General features: G+C 48.4%; 1 protein-coding gene across 1 annotated transcript in view; it reads left to right on the forward strand.

Moving 5' to 3' along the window:
* Window positions 1-16,016, forward strand: part of LOC129702496 (neural cell adhesion molecule 2-like) — a gene marked incomplete at its 5' end in the record, with an annotated part of 163,425 nt that overhangs the window by 23,382 nt on the left and 124,027 nt on the right. Inside the window, 2 exons of the mRNA XM_055644223.1 lie at window positions 3,913-4,050; window positions 11,988-12,105. Coding sequence (XP_055500198.1) covers window positions 3,913-4,050; window positions 11,988-12,105 — 256 coding nt within the window. The remainder of the gene's footprint in view (window positions 1-3,912; window positions 4,051-11,987; window positions 12,106-16,016) is intronic.

The following is a 16,016-nucleotide window of genomic DNA, read 5'->3' on the forward strand; positions in this document are numbered from 1 at the left end:
ATATGTCTCTGATAATTGTGTATACATCTGTCACGTTGTTTCACTAAACTAAACTAAACTAAACTAAACCAGACTAAAGGGTTCAGACACAAAACACCATCCATCTTTTATATCCAGAGGTATTGCTGCCAGACCCGCTGAATAACTCCTGCACTTTGAGTCTGTCTCCAATCTTACGCATTGTCCATTTAAAACAACAAGATTCCATCAGGTCAGCGGCCAGTTACTTCAACGCTGTTACTCCTTCCACAGGTGCTGCCTGACCCGCTGTGTGTTTCCACCACTTTCTGCTTTTAGATTTTCCAGATTTCCAACCACTGCGGCATTTTACATTTTAGACAGCTCCCGGTCCCAGCCTCCTGCAGACAGCTAGAACCATGCCGCGGCTCAGCGGTAGAGTTGCTGCCTTACAGCGCCAGGGACCCTGTCTACGGGTGCTGTCTGCGCGGAGTTTGCACGTTCTCCTCATGACCCGCGTGGGTTTTCCCTCCGGGTGCTCCAGTTTCCTCCCCACACTCCAAAGACATAGAAACATAGACATAGAAAATAGGTGCAGGAGTAGAGGCCATTCGGCCCTTCAAGCCTGCACCGCCATTCAATATGATCATGGCTGATCATCCAACTCAGTATCCTGTACCAGCCTTATCTCCATACCCCCTGATCCCTTTAGCCACAAGGGCCACATCTAACTCTCTCTTAAATATAGTCAATTGACTGGCCTCAACTACCTTCTGTGGCAGAGAGTTCCACAGATTCACCACTCTCTGTGTGAAAAATGTTTTTCTCGTCTCGGTCCTAAAAGATTTCGCCCTTATCCTTAAACTGTGACCCCTTGTTCGGGACTTCCCCAATATCAGGAACAATCTTCCTGCATCTAGCCTGTCCAACCCCTTAAGAATTTTGTAAGTTTCTATAAGACCGCCCCTAAATCTTCTAAATTCTAGCGAGTACAAGCCGAGTCTATCCAGTCTTTCTTCATATGAAAGTCCGGACATCCCAGGAATCAGTCTGGTGAACCTTCTCTGTACTCCCTCTATGGCAAGAATGTCTTTCCTCAGATTAGGAGACCAAAACTGTACGCAATTCTCCAGGTGTGATCTCACCAAGACCCTGTACAACTGCAATAGAACCTCCCTGCTCCTATACTTAAATCCTTTTGCTATGAATGCTAACATACCATTTGCTTTCTTCACTGCCTGCTGCAGCTGCATGCCTACTTTCAATGATTGGTGTACCATGACACCCAGGTCTCGTTGCATCTCCCCTTTTCCTAATCGGCCACAATTCAGATAACAGTCTACTTTCCTGTTTTTGCCACCAAAGTGGATAACCTCACATTTATCCACATTATACTGCATCTGCCATGCATTTGCCCACTCACCCAGCCTATCCAAGTCACCTTGCAGCCTCCTAGCATCCTCCTCACAGCTAACACTGCCCCCCAGCTTCGTGTCATCTGCAAACTTGGAGATGTTACATTCAATTCCCTCGTTCAAATCATTAATCTATATTACTAAATCTCTGATCTTGACCGCTTTTGGCCGACTGTGCTGCGATTTCCGAGAGAATGCCGCCACCTACGGCCGTCATTTTTGGCCACCTCACTCAGAGCCCCCCTCCGCCGTATGAGTGCGGAGGACTTTTTCCGTTGATGAAAAATGGGAGAGATATTAATATTTTTACAAAATTCCCCATTCACTCTGCTGCCCCCGCTGGGGCAGGGGGAGGGACTATAAAACCCAATTGCAGCCCAATTGTTTGCCTCGCCTTTTTTAACAAGTTTGTGTTCACAAAATGAATTTTGGTTGTCGGGTGGCTGCAGCCCAATTGGTTGCCTTGGCTTGGCTTTTTAAATCATTGGTTGGATGCCTGCCCAAGCATCCATACGGCCCACAACGTCTATACTAGTCTCTGGAAACCAGTACCTTTGGCCCGCAACACCCATACTAGCGCAACAGACAGCCCCCCCCCCCCCCCCCCCCACTGGCGAGCAGTTTTGGATTTGGTGGAGAGGTGGAATATTGCGTTGGTGACCAGCCCTCCCGTGTGATGCTGGGAGTCCCACTTAGTCTAGTATATATTGTATATAGCTGGGGTCCCAGCACTGAGCCTTGCGGTACCCCACTAGTCACTGCCTGCCATTCTGAAATGGACCCGTTTACTCCTACTCTTTGCTTTCTGTCTGCCAGCCAGTTCTCTATCCACATCAATACTGAACCCCCAATGACGTGCAGGTTTATAGATTTAAGAAGGAACTGCAGATGATGGAAAATCGAAGGTAGACAAAAATGCTGGAGAAACTCAACGGGTGAAGCAGCATCTATAGAGCAAAGGAATTAGATATCCTATTTCCTTCGCTCCATAGATGCTGCTGCACCCGCTAAGTTTCTCCAGCGTATTTGTCTACCTTCAGATTTATAGGTTGTTTAGCTTCGGTAGAAATAGTAAATTGCCCCCAGTGTGTGTAGGATAGACTGCTCGCTGGTCGGCACGGACTCAGTGGGCCGAAGGGCCTGTTTCCGCTCTGTATCTCCAAACTCAACGAAAAGGATGGACGTCACTTAGTCATTGTTCTCAAAATTGCTTCATCCCTTTGGAGAAAGAAAAAAATATTTTCAGCCAATCTCTAAATCAATTTAATAAAATGATTATGCCATTATGTATATCCGTCTGTTTCACTGTATTAAAAGGATCAACTGTAATAAGTATAATTAGCCTTGAGTTAGCTGTCTTCATCATACATCAAGTTCAATGAGGCAATTTAAATCATGCAATTAGTAGTGTAGGATATTGCCAACTTTTCAACATTGGAACATTGAACTCCCAGCGTTGGTCCATATGAACATTCTACCATATTTGACGAATGGCTGCCATATTTAATGCCACGGCCAAGACACTGAGCATGTTCAGAATTAAAGATAGCGCTCCTCAAGGGGGAAATACACCGTTCTTCAAACGGAAATGTACCAACACAGTTGGCGTTGGCGACAAATTCTACCGACAGATAAACACAAAATACTGGAGTAACTCAGGGGGCCAGGCAGCACCTCTGGAGAGAAGGAACGGGTGACGTTTCGGGGTCGAGACACCTTCTTCAGAGTGAGAGAATCTGGAACTCTCTGCCACAGAGGGTAGTGAGGCCAGTTCATTGGCTATATTTTCGGGGTCGAGACACCTTCTCAGGCAGAGTATGGAAGAAACGTCACGAGTTGGATGATCAGCCATGATCATATTGAATGGCGGTGCAGGCTCGAAGGGCCGAAGGCCACTCCTTCACCTGTTCATGTTTCTATGTGATGTCACGTAGACAATAGATGCAGATAGGCCATCGGCCCAAAGTGATCGTGGCTGATCATCCCCAATCAGTACCCCGTTCCTGCCTTCTCCCCATATCCCCTGACTACGCTATCTTTAAGAGCCCTATCTAGCTCTCTCTTGAAAGTATCCATTGAAACGGCCTCCACCGCCCTCTGAGGCAGAGAATTCCACAGACTCACAACTGTCTGCGAGAAAAATTGTTTCCTCATCTCCGACTCTCGATGACCATATAGAAGCTGGGATGTAATGACCAACTACAGATGCTGGTCGGCAATGCCAGTGGATATTTTTAAGGCAGAGATAGATAGATTCTCGATTAGTACGGGTGTCAGGGGTTATGGGGGGGAAGGCAGGGGAATGGGGTTAGGAGGGAGAGGTAGATCTGCCGTGATTGAATGGCGGTGTAGACTCGATGGGCCGAATGGCCTAATTCTACCCCTATCACTTGTTGTCTTATGATTGCGGGTAAATCTGAAGAATCGGTCATGCCAAGGCTGTGTTTGAAAGTGCACAATACCTCTCCCTATCTCTCCGAGCTTGCAGCTGTCTCTCCGTTTCTTTCATGGCTTACACTTTTGTTCTCTTGCTCCTCAGACAACTTTATGATGGATGACGACGGCAACTTGAAGATTCGACGCATTAGTAAGAAACACGAAGGCGTCTACAGATGTGAGGGGCGAGTGGAGGCAAGGGGAGAGATTGATTTCAGAGACATCACTGTCATTGTCAACGGTAAGGAATCTCATGCGGTGTTTTAAGTTTGGTTTTTAGTTTTAGAGTTACAGCGAGCAAACAGGCCCTTCGGCCCACCGAGTCCGCACCGACCAACGATCCCCGCACACCCTGACACTACCCTACACACACTGCGGACTGTTTTTCCTTTATACCGAGTCGATTAACCTACAAACCGGTACGTCGTTTGAGTGTGGGATGAAACCGAAGATCTCGGAAGGAAGAACTCCGTACACTCTCCGTACAGATAGTCAGGATGGAACCTGGGTCTCTGGCGCTGTAAGGCCGTAGCTTTACCGCTGCGCCAGTGTGATGCCCATGAAGTGAAGATCGTCTACAGGTTTAGTAACCTTGCGCTGTACTGTGGCACAGCGGTAGAGTTGCTGCCTTACACCGCTCATCAGTGCCAGAGTACATCAGTGGGTCAGGTCTGAAGAAGGGTCTCGACCCGAATCGTCACCTATTCCGTCTCTCCAGTGATGCTGCCTGACCCCATGAGTTCCTCCATCATTTTTTCTTCGGTAAGTGACGGCACGGTGGCGCAGCGGTAGAGTTGCTGCCTCAAAGCGCCAGAGACCCGGGTTCGATACCGACTATGGGTGCTGTCTGTACGGAGTTTGCACGTTCTCCCCATGACCGCGTGGGTTTTCTCCAAGATCTTTGGTTTCCTCCCACACTCTAAAAACATTCAGGTTTGTAGGTTCATTGGCTTGGTATGAATGTCAAATTGTCCCTGGTGTGTGTAGGATAGTGTTAATGTGCGGGGATCGCTGGGCGGTGCGGACTCGATGGGCCGAAGGGCCTGTTTCCCTCATGTATCTCTAAACAAAACTAAACTGAACCCTCCGCACTGCTGAAATTAAGTCCTTAAATCTCAGAACGTGACTTAACTCACAAGTCTGGACTCGGAGCTGGGAATGTTATCACAGTGATATTTACGGCAATCATCCCTCAAGCCACATTTTAATAGCATTGTACAGATAAACTCCTCACAAAAGCTTCCTCAAGAGAGATTCTTGGAGCAGAAGGCTGTCTTGCTGAACATTTCTCCACATCAGCGGCACAGCGGTAGAGTTGCTGCCTCCCAGCGCCGGAGACCCGGGTTCGATCCTGACTACGTGTGCTGCCTGAACGGAGTTTTCACGTTCTCCCCGTGACCTGCGTGGGTTTCCTCCAGGTGCTCTGGTTTCCTCCCACGTTCCAAAGACATGAGGGTTTTGTGGGTTAATTGGCTTCTGTAAATTGCCCTTAGTGCGTATTGAGTGGCTGAGAGAGCGGGATAACAAAGAACAATTGAGAACGGTGATCGCTGGTCGGTGTGGACTCGATGGGCTGAAGGGCCTGTTGCCACGCTGTATCGCCAAACTAAACTGACCCAGAATGGTGATGGGTTATAAATATGCCACACCAGCACGGTGGCGCAGCGGTAGAGTTGCTGCCTTACAGCGCTTGCAGCGCCAGAGACCGTACAAGTGCTGTCTGTACGGAGTTTGTACGTTCTCCCCGTGACCTGCGTGGGTTTCTCTGATTATAGGCCTCAGATCATAGATCCCCGGGGAAGAGCTCTGACCGCCAGCCTGCGGCCTATAACATCCTGAAGCTGTGGTCTCTGGTAGGAAAGTGTTGAGTCGGGACCTCCGTGCCTCGGAGTGTGTTCAACCATTCATGGCCCCGACCTCGGGTGAACAAGGGAGGAGGACTGGCTGAACTTTGTTGCCTTCCACCACAGTGAAGAATGCTGTGGTGGATGTTTGTGTTGAATCTTATTGTGTATTGTGGTTCTATTTAAGTGTGTCGCTGCTGGCAAATTCATTTCACTGCACCTCTGGGTGTATGTTACGAATAAAATTGACTTTAACTTTAGATATGGTAGAGAGTCAGAACCTTTATCCCAAGATGGAAATATCAAATGCCAGCGGTCATAGCTTTAGGATCAGAAGGGGCAAAGTTTAAAGGAGATGTGCGGAGCACGTTTTTGTTCCACAGAGGCTGATGGGTGCCTGTAATGCGTTGCCAAGGGTAGTGGTGGAGGCAGATACAACAGTGTCATTTAAGAGACGAGCTCACGGTGGGGGAATGGGGGGGGGGGGGGGGGGGGGGGGTATGGTATGAATTAGGTGCAGACTGTTAATAGTTGGTTTTGGCTTCATGTTCGGCGCAGACGATAAGACAACAGTTGCAGGAGTAGGCCATTCAGCCCTTCGAGCCAGCGCCGCCATTCAATGTGATCATGGCTGATCATCCACAATCAATACCCCGTTCTTGCCTTCTCCCCAAATCACCTGACTCAGCTATCTTTAAGAGCCCTATCTTGCGAGTCTGTGGAATTCTCTGCATCAGAGGGCGGTGGAGGCCGGTTCTCTAGATACTTTCAGGAGAGAGCTAGATAGGGCTCTTAAAGATAGCGGAGTCAGGTGATTTGGGGAGAAGGCAGGAATGGGGTACTGATTGTGGATGATCAGCCATGCTCATATTGAATGGCGGTGCTGGCTCGAAGGGCTGAATGGCCTACTCCTGCACCTGTTGTCTATTGTCTTCCTGCCTTCTCCCCATATCCCCTGACTTTTCGCTGTCTTTAAGAGCTCTATCTAACTCTCTCTTGAAAGTATCCAGAGAACCGGCCTCCACTGCCCTCTGAGGTAGAGAATTCCACACACTCACATCTCTCTGTGTGAAAAAGTGTTTCCTCGTCTCCGTTCTAAATGCCTTGGACCCCTTATTCTTAAACTGTGGCCCCTGGTTCTGCACTCCCCCGACATCGGGAACATGTTTCCTGCCTCTAGCGTGTCCAGACCCTTAATAATCAAGTCAAGTCAGGTCAAGTCAAGTTTATTTGTCACGAGACGTGCAGTGAAATGAAAAGTGGCAATATGTGCGGATTGTGCAAAAAAAAAAACCCCTACAAAACAGCATGGAACAGAATCAGTAATGACATATTTGTGAGAAAAAAAATTCAATTTTATAAAGACCCCACACAACAATAAATTGATACAGTAATCTTATATGTTACAGAAACATATATAATTACAAAAGGACTGGACAAGCTAGATGCAGGAAAAATGTTCCCAATGTTGGGCGAGTCCAGAACCAGGGGCCACAGTCTTAGAATAAAGGGGAGGTCATTAAAGACTGAGGTGAGAAAAAACTTTTTCACCCAGAGAGTTGTGAATTTGTGTAATTCCCTGCCACAGAGGGCAGTGGAGGCCAAATCACTGGATGGATTTAAGAGAGAGTTAGATAGAGCTCTAGGGGCTAGTGGAATATCTACCAGAGAACCTGCCTCTACCGCCCTCTGATGCAGAGAATTCCACAGACTCGCAAGATAGGGCTCTTAAAGATAGCGGAGTCAGATGATATGGGGAGAAGGCAGGAACAGGGTACAGATTGTGGATGATCAGCCATGATCATATTGAATGGCGGTGCTGGCTTGAAGGGCCGAATAGCCTCCTCCTGCACTTATTTTCTATGTTTCTATGTTTCAAACATTGTGGGCCGAAGGGCTTTGGCCTGAGCTGTACTGTCCTATGAATATAAAGAGGAGTTAATACAGTCCCTGCGTTCTGTAGTTTCACTGATTAAATTCAAAATACTAAGTGTCCGTCTTCATTTGGCTGGGCAGATCATTGCTATCAAGTTGAAATGAAACAGATTAAAATTTGATCATCATCGGTATAATTTGCTTGTAAAATTCATTAAATTACCTTTTGAGCCAATGTTGTGCTGGGATTGATTTTGCCATATTGCATTCAGTCAGGGACATGAATCTCCTCTGCACGCCATTAATTTGTCCAATCAACTTCACATTTTAATGAGGTGCCTTTTGTTGTAACAGCTTGTAGAATTGACAGGACCCGTAAAGCACGATTTAGATGTTGCCTTTTCAATGAGTCAATGATCCGAGTCAAAGAAACATAGAAAGATAGAAAAATAGGTGCAGGAGTAGGCCATTCGGCCCTTCGAGCCTGCACCGCCATTCAATATGATCATGGCTGATCATCCAACAGTATCCCGTACCTACCTTCTCTCCATACCCCCTGATCCCTTTAGCCACAAGGGCCACATCTAACTCCCTCTTAAATATAGCCAAGGAACTGGCCTCAACTACCTTCTGTGGCAGAGAATTCCACAGTTTCACAATTCTCTATGTGAAAAATGCTTTCCTCATCTTGGTCCTAAAAGATTTCCCCCTTATCCTTAAACTGTGACCCCTTGTCCTGGACTTCCCCAACATCGGGAACAATCTTCCTGCATCTAGCCTGTCCAACCCTTTAAGACTTTTGTAAGTTTCTATAAGATCCCCCCTTAATCTTCTAAATTCTAGCGAGTACAAGCCGAGTCTATCCAGTCTTTCTTCATATGAAAGTCCTGACATCCCAGGAATCAGTCTGGTGAATCTTCTCTGTACTCCCTCTACGGCAAGAATGTCTTTCCTCAGATTAGGAGGCCAAAACTGTACGCATAGAGCGATACAGCGTGGGAATAGGCCCTTTGGCCCAGCCGGCTGGGCCGATCTTCCACGCCGATCTTTTTTTACTCGCTGGCATTTCTCAGCATGTTGAAAAATACGCCACGACCTAGCTGAGGCCTCGAGTACGTGGGGACCACTCTCGAGCATGAAGGAGAGTTACAAAGACCTCCTAGGACCTCGTGTCGACCGTGCTGCGAGTATGAGTCGAGGACAAACTCGTCTGAACTCGTGGATTAGGTCGCCGCAGTGGGACAGCCCCTTTAGAGTTAACACATAAAAGTTCCTAGCAAAGGCATAGTGCCCTCGAAATGACGTGATAGCAATTAGGCTCGACATAACTTGGGTCGCTACAGAGTGTTGTGTTCACTGTCATTGTGAACGCCCAACAAGCTACGAATAACAGAATTTGGTTTATTTCTCTGGCTGAACCCCTTTACTCCAGTATTCATTTCTTCTCATAGCCATTAGTGTTCCAGGATTGTAATGGGAAAGGAAATTCAGGCTATGCTTCATTTCTGTGTCGAGCGCTGGATGAAAAGTGTGCTTATTTATCCCATAACAACCTCTATAAAGTCTGTGCCTGTGTGTAAATCATTGAGGTGGTTGAAAGTTTCGATTACTTTGGAGAAAATATCACCAGCGATTTGTCCTGGTCCAGCAATGCCCGAGAAAGCTCCCCACGCCTAGCTACTTCCTCAGAAGGCTCAGGGAGTTTGGCAGATACAAAATGCTGGAGTAACACAGAGGGCTACAGGCAGTATCTCTGGAGAGAAGGAACATGTGGCGCTTCGGGTCAAGACACTTCTTCAGACTGGGTGGCAGGGGAGAGGAAGTCTAGAGACATGGAGGGGTAAAGTGTGAAAACTGCAGATCAAAGCAGAGGATGCTCAAGGAAATGTAGAATGGTTTGTCGCGATCTGATGGGAAGGTGGCATAGACAATAGGTGCAGGAGTAGGCCATTCAGCCCATTCACTGTGATCATGGCTGATCATCCCCAATCAGTAGCCCGTTCCTGCCTTCTCCCCATATCCCCTGACTCCGCTATCTTTAAGAACCCTATCTAGCTTTCTATTGGAAGTATCCAGAGAACCGGCCTCCACTGCCCTCTGAGGCAGAGAATTCCACAGGCTCACAACATCGGGAACATGTTTCCTGCCTCTAGCACGTCCAAACCCTTAATAACTTATATGTCTCAATAAGAACCCTCTCATCCTTCTAAAAAGCAACGAGGCATAAAAACATAAATTCTGTGGAATTCTTTGCCACAGGAGGCCAAGCCAGTGGATATTTTGTAAGGCAGAGAAAGACAGCATCTTGATTAGTACAGGTGTCAGAGGTTATGGGGAGAAGGCAGGCAGGAGAATGGGGTGAAGGAGGGAGAGATAGATCAGCCATGATTGAATGGCGGTGTAGACTTGATGGGCCGAATGGCCTATTCCTTGTGAATTTATAAACAGTGATATTAATCAGCAGAACAGTGAAACTAGTCGGAGAACTAGGGTGAGGGACAGGACAGAGAGAGAGGGACAACAAAAGTGTTACTCTATGTTGGAGAAGCCAATGTTTATACCGCTGGGGTTGTAAGCTGCCCAAGCGAAATATGAGGTGCTGTTCCTCCAATTTGGGCTGGGCCTCACTCTGACAATGGAGGAGGCCCAGGACAGAAAGGCCGGGGTTTGACAACCGGAGGTAGATAGTTGAGGCAGGTGGACATCTGTACAGGGGCGCGGGAAGGAAAGGTTGAGAGGGGTATTGACCAAATGGGCAAATGGGACCAGATTAGATGGGGCATCTTGGTTGGCATGGGCAAGATGGGTCAAGGGGCCTGTTTCTGCGTTGTGTGACTCCTGGTGTCTGGGTGTATATAACGAGCGAGGCACAAAAACCTGGAGTCACTCAGCGGGTCAGGCAGCATCTCTGGAGAAAAGGAGCAGGTGACGTTTTTCGGGTCGAGACCCTTCTTCAGACTGCCGGAGGAGGTAGTTGAGGCAGGGACTATTGCAACGTTCAAGAAACAATTGGACGGGTACGTGGATAGCCTGTAAGAAGGAACTGTAGATGCTGGTTTAAACCCGAAGATAAACACAAAAAGCTGGAGTAATGCCCCTGTCCCACTTGGGAAACCTGAACGGAAAGCCTCTGGAGACTTTGCACCCCACCCAAGGTTTCCCTGCGGTTCCCGGAGGTTGCAGGTGGTTGCCGGAGGTTGCAGGTAGTGGAAGCAGGTAGGGAGACTGACGAAAACCTCCGGGAACCGCACGGAAACCTTGTGTGGGGCGCAAAGTCCCCAGAGGTTTCCGTTCAGGTTTCCTAAGTGGAACAAGGGCATTAAGTCAGCGGGACAGGGACAGGTTTGGAGGGATTTGAGACAAACGCGGGCAGGTGGGACTTGTTGGTCGGCGTGGGCAAGTTGGGCCGAAGGGTCTGTTTCCACGCTGTATGACTCTACAACAGGCTATAAGGGCCGTCAATTGGGCCTTTATACCTGCTCTTATTCCTGCCCTTATGTTCCAGCCATCTGTTCTAACTAAATAATTAGTCTAACCTCCTGCAGGCCACTACACAATTCATATTATTCATGTTACAGGCGTTTTGTTCTCCTGCCTGCCTGTCTCCGCTGCTTATCTGAATTCCTAACGTCAACTGTGACACCTGAAAAAAAAATTGATATACATTCCCTCTGGATTAAAAGCATTTACTATTCACAGACCACTGATCTACATAATGCTTTCAGGTGATTTTTCTTTAATTTAACATGCACCCTGGAACCATCCTCGTCCTTGCTCCAAATTGGCCAACTTTGCCCACTTAGGAAGAGACTTCATTGTATTTGCATTGTCTTTAGTTTACTATAGAGATACAGCGCTGAAATAGGTAGACAAAAATGCTGGAGAAACTCAGCGGGTGAGGCAGCATCTATGGAGCGAAGGAATGGGTGACGTTTCACCCCCCCCCCCCCCCCACCCCCCATCAGTCTGAAGAAGGGTTTCAGCCCGAAACGTTGCCTATTTCCTTCGCTCCATAGATGCTGCCTCACCCGCTGAGTTTCTCAAGCATTTTTGTGTACCTCCGATTCAGGACTTACCTGGACTTACCTTGTCTGCACATCTGGACGCCCGTAGCGTTGTGGTCCCGACCACGGGGGAAAATGGAGAAGGACTGACCAAACTTTGTGCCTTCCACCACAGTGATGAATGCTGTGGTGGATGTCTGTGTTAAATTTTTTAGATTGTGTATTGTGTGTGTTTTTTTTTGTTGTACCGCTGCTGGCAAATTCATATCACTGCACCTTATATGCAAGTGACAAATAAAACATGATTTGATGTGCAGTGTTAGTTTGATCTTTTTGGATAGCGTGCCAAACCAAGGTCTTCTAAGTGCTTCAGCACGGAGGACAATGATAAAACTAAAGCTAGACTTGGTGCTCATTCATTCTTTTCCTACTTTTTTTCCTTCCATCCGCCATAGTGCCCCCCATCATCCACGTGCCCGTGAGGTCCGGCAATGCGACGGCAGATCGGCACGAGTCCGTTACGCTGACGTGCACCGCGACTGGATCGCCTCACCCCAACATCAGCTGGTACAGGTAAGACCTTTGTATCCATCTTCTTGGAGTCATAGAGTGATACAGTGCGGAAACAGGCCCAACTTGCCCACATTGTCCCAGCTACTCTAGTCCCACCTGCCCACCTTTGGTCCACAAACCTCCAAACATGTCCCGTCCGTGTACCCTCCTTAAAAGTGACCACAGGTGCTGTCTGCACCATCTCCCCGTGACCTCAGTGGACTTTCTCCGGGTGCTCCGGTTTCCTCCCACACCCCAAAGACGTGCAGGTTTGTAGGTTAATTAAGTATCTCCGCCTTAAAAATATCCATTGACTTGGCCTCCACAGCTGTCTGCGGAAATGAATTCCACAGATTCACCACCCTCTGAGTAAAGAAATTCCTCCTCTTCTGCTTCCTAAAGGAATGACTGGAAGTCTGTAAATTCTAAAGGAACTCTGAGGCTGTGACCTATGGTCCTAGATTCTCCCACTAGTGGAAACATCCTCTCCACATCCACTCTATCCATGCCTCTCACTATTCTGTACATTTCATTGAAGTCCCCCCTCATCTGTCTAAACTCCAGCGAGTACAGGCTCTGACGAAATAAGTTTTTCTGATCTGTTCAGTTTAGTTTATTGTCTTGTGTACCGAGGTACAGTGAAAAGCTTTTGTTGCATGCCAACCAAACATCAGAAAGACAATACACGATTACAATCGAGCCATGTACAGTGTATAGATAGGGAATAACGTTTAGTGCAAGGTAAAGCCAATAAAGTCCAGTCAAAGAAACTCCGAGGGTCTCCAATGAGGTAGATCCAATGGTGAAGAAGGGTCTCGACCCGAAAAGTCACCTATTCCTTCGCTCTGTAGATGCTGTCTCACCCGCTGAGTTTCTCCAGCATTTTTGTCTCCCTTAGATTCCTCCTCATCTCTTTTCTAAAGACACGTCCTTTTATTCTGAGGCTGTGGCCTCTTGGCCTGGACTCCCCCACTAGTGGAAACATCCTCTCCACATCCGCTCCATCCACTGTTTCGAGTTTATGTTCGAGTCACTGTTCGAGTTTATGAGAACATATGAAGCAAGCTGTATAGATTCTGGTAGTTAATAAAAACTGAATGGATTGTGGGATCATTCAGATGCTCCATAGAAAAGTCAAGTGACAGAAATATTAAGCAGTCATTTCATGCCACACTGTTAGACAGTTTCACTATATTTTTTTATAGGCGTTACTGGGTTTTATACACATTGTGTAACGGAAGAAGCACAGACGTATCATAAAACTATTACAAGCGGCAGCTGCATTTGTAAATGAGTCTTCAATCTATGTGTGTTTTTATTGGGATAAGAATATTCAATTGTGCAGTCAGTGTGATAAATCTGGAAACATTACCCACAGACACTTGGTAATAAATGTAACTGCTCGCAGTGTCATTTCAATGTAAGCTTTGGCAGAAATAGTTTAACCAGAACACTGTCACTTTCCAGTTCAGTTTAGTTCATTGTCACGTGTAACGAGGTACAGCGAAAAGCTTTTGTTGCGTGCTAACCAGTCAGCGGAAAGACAAGACGTGATTACAATCGAGCCATTTACAGTGTGTTGATACCTGATCTTTCAATAACATTTAGTGCAAGGTAAAGCCAGTGAAGTCCGATCACAGATAGTCCGAGGGTCCCCAATGAGTAGGGTCGCTGACTGTCCCGTATTAGCCGGGACATCCCGTATATTGGGCAAAATTGGTTTGTGTGTACGGGACCGCCCTTGTCCTGTATTTGACTGCTACTACTCGGGTCGAGGGGACTGTCGGGTCGGAGCGCCGCGTCCAGCCCCGCCTCACCCGTCCCAACGTAGTGCAGCCCATGGATGGAGTGCAGCAGCAGCAGCAGCAGCGCCTCGCCCGTGGCCCCGTCGGTCGGCAGCCCGGCCAGCTGTCTGACCATCGGACATTCGCTTACCGCCGACACCACCACCACCCCTCCTTCTCATGGCCGATCATCGGTTCACGAGTTGGACGGGGCGCCGGACTTTGCGCGTGACGTTGCGCGGCCCCCGTGCCAAAACTCCTCAGCTGGCCCGCCGGCTGGGCTTTGTGTACAGTCCAGCACCCGGGCCAACTCATCATTCACCCAGCCACGGCCGAGTCGGTCAACGAACTGCCGTCGGGAATTTGCCAATCACAGTGCGAACTCCATCATCAAGTTCGCTGACGACACCACTGTTGTGGGGCGTATCACTGATGGGGATGAGTCAGATTACAGAAGAGAGATCGAGCAACTGTCCATATGGTGCCAGCGCAATAACCTGGCCCTCAACACCAGCAAAACCAAGGAACTGATTGTAGACTTTGGAAGGAGTAGGAGGGGGACCCACAGCCCCGTTTATATCAAAGGGTCAAGAGATTCAAATTCCTGGGCGTGCACATCTCTGAAGATCTTTCCTGGTCCGAGAACACTAACGCAATTACCAAGAAAGCTCATCAGCGCCTCTACTTCCTGAGAAGATTACGGAGAGTCGGATTGTCAAGGAAGACTCTCTCTAACTTCTACAGGTGCACAGTAGAGAGCATGCTGACCGGTTGCATCGTGGCTTGGTTCGGCAATTTGAGCGCCCTGGAGAGCTGCGGTGGCGTTCGGGCAGCGGCTCGACTCGGCGTTCTGGTGAGAGTGGACAGAGCGGGGCTCTCCAGACGCTCCCGTGTGGGCGGCCCGGCTCCCGGCTGGAAGGCACTCCCGTGGGGGCAGCCCGGTGCGGAGCTGAGACACTCCCGTGTGGGCAGCTCAGTGCCGGGCGGAGACGGTGCTCCGGCGGCTGAGGCGGCGTTCTGGCGGCGGCGACCTGAATCCGGGGCTCGGCCGCGGGCCAGTGGATGACATCGTCAGGAGCTCGCGGGTCACAGGTTGATGCCTGTTTTCTTGAGCTCCCGTGGCAACAACTGCGTCCACTGGACTGGAGAGCGGCAGCTTCGACCACCCCTAGGCCGCTGAGCTTGAACCGCGGGACTGACTTACCATCGCCCGGTGGGGTATCGTCTCAGCGCAGAGGGAGAAGAGGAGAGAAGAGACAGTAACCCTGAGACTTTTGCCTCCATCACAGTGAGGAGGTGCTTGGTGAACTCACTGTGGTGGATGCTAATTTGTGTTTATTGGGTGTTGTTTATTATTACATGTATGGCTGCAGGCAACAACATTTCGTTCAGACCAAAAGGTCTGAATGACAAATAAAGGATTCAAAAGACTACAAAAAGTAGTAAACACTGCCCAGTCCATCATCGGCTCTGATCTTCCTTCCATCGAGGGGATTTATCGCAGTCGCTGCCTCAAAAAGGCTGGCAGTATCATCAAAGACCCACACCATCCTGGCCACACACTCATATATGGACACACTGATCTGTTTTGTAGTAAATGCCTACTATGTTCTGTGTGCTTAAGCAAAGCAAAAATGTCATTGTCCTATACTGGGACATATGACAATGAACTCACTTGAACTTGAACTTGTCTCTTATTTTGACCTTTTGTCCCTTATTCGGAAGTGAGAAAGTTCGCAACCTTACCAATGAGGTAGTTAGTCATCTCAGCCAACTGAATGCCTGTGCTCCACCGTCAGGAATCGGCTGAAGTGTGTGAGATTGTGCGGCAGAATTGAGATACAGCACGGAAACAGGCCCCTGGGCCCACCAAGTCCACACCGACCAGCGATCCCCACACACAAAAACTACCCCACACACACTAGGGACAACATTTCACTTGTACACCAAGCCCATTAACCTACAAACCTGTACGTCTTTGGAAGGTACACAAAATTGCTGGAGAAACTCAGCGGATGCAGCAGCATCTATGGAGCGAAGGAAATAGGCGACCTTTCGGGCCGAAACCCTTCTTCAGATTGAAGGACTGAAGAAGGGTTTTCGGCCCGAAACGTCGCCTATTTCCTTCGCTCCATAGATGCTGCTGCA

Source organism: Leucoraja erinacea, chromosome 13 (assembly GCF_028641065.1).
Source record: "Leucoraja erinacea ecotype New England chromosome 13, Leri_hhj_1, whole genome shotgun sequence".
Taxonomy (NCBI): Eukaryota; Metazoa; Chordata; class Chondrichthyes; order Rajiformes; family Rajidae; genus Leucoraja; species Leucoraja erinaceus.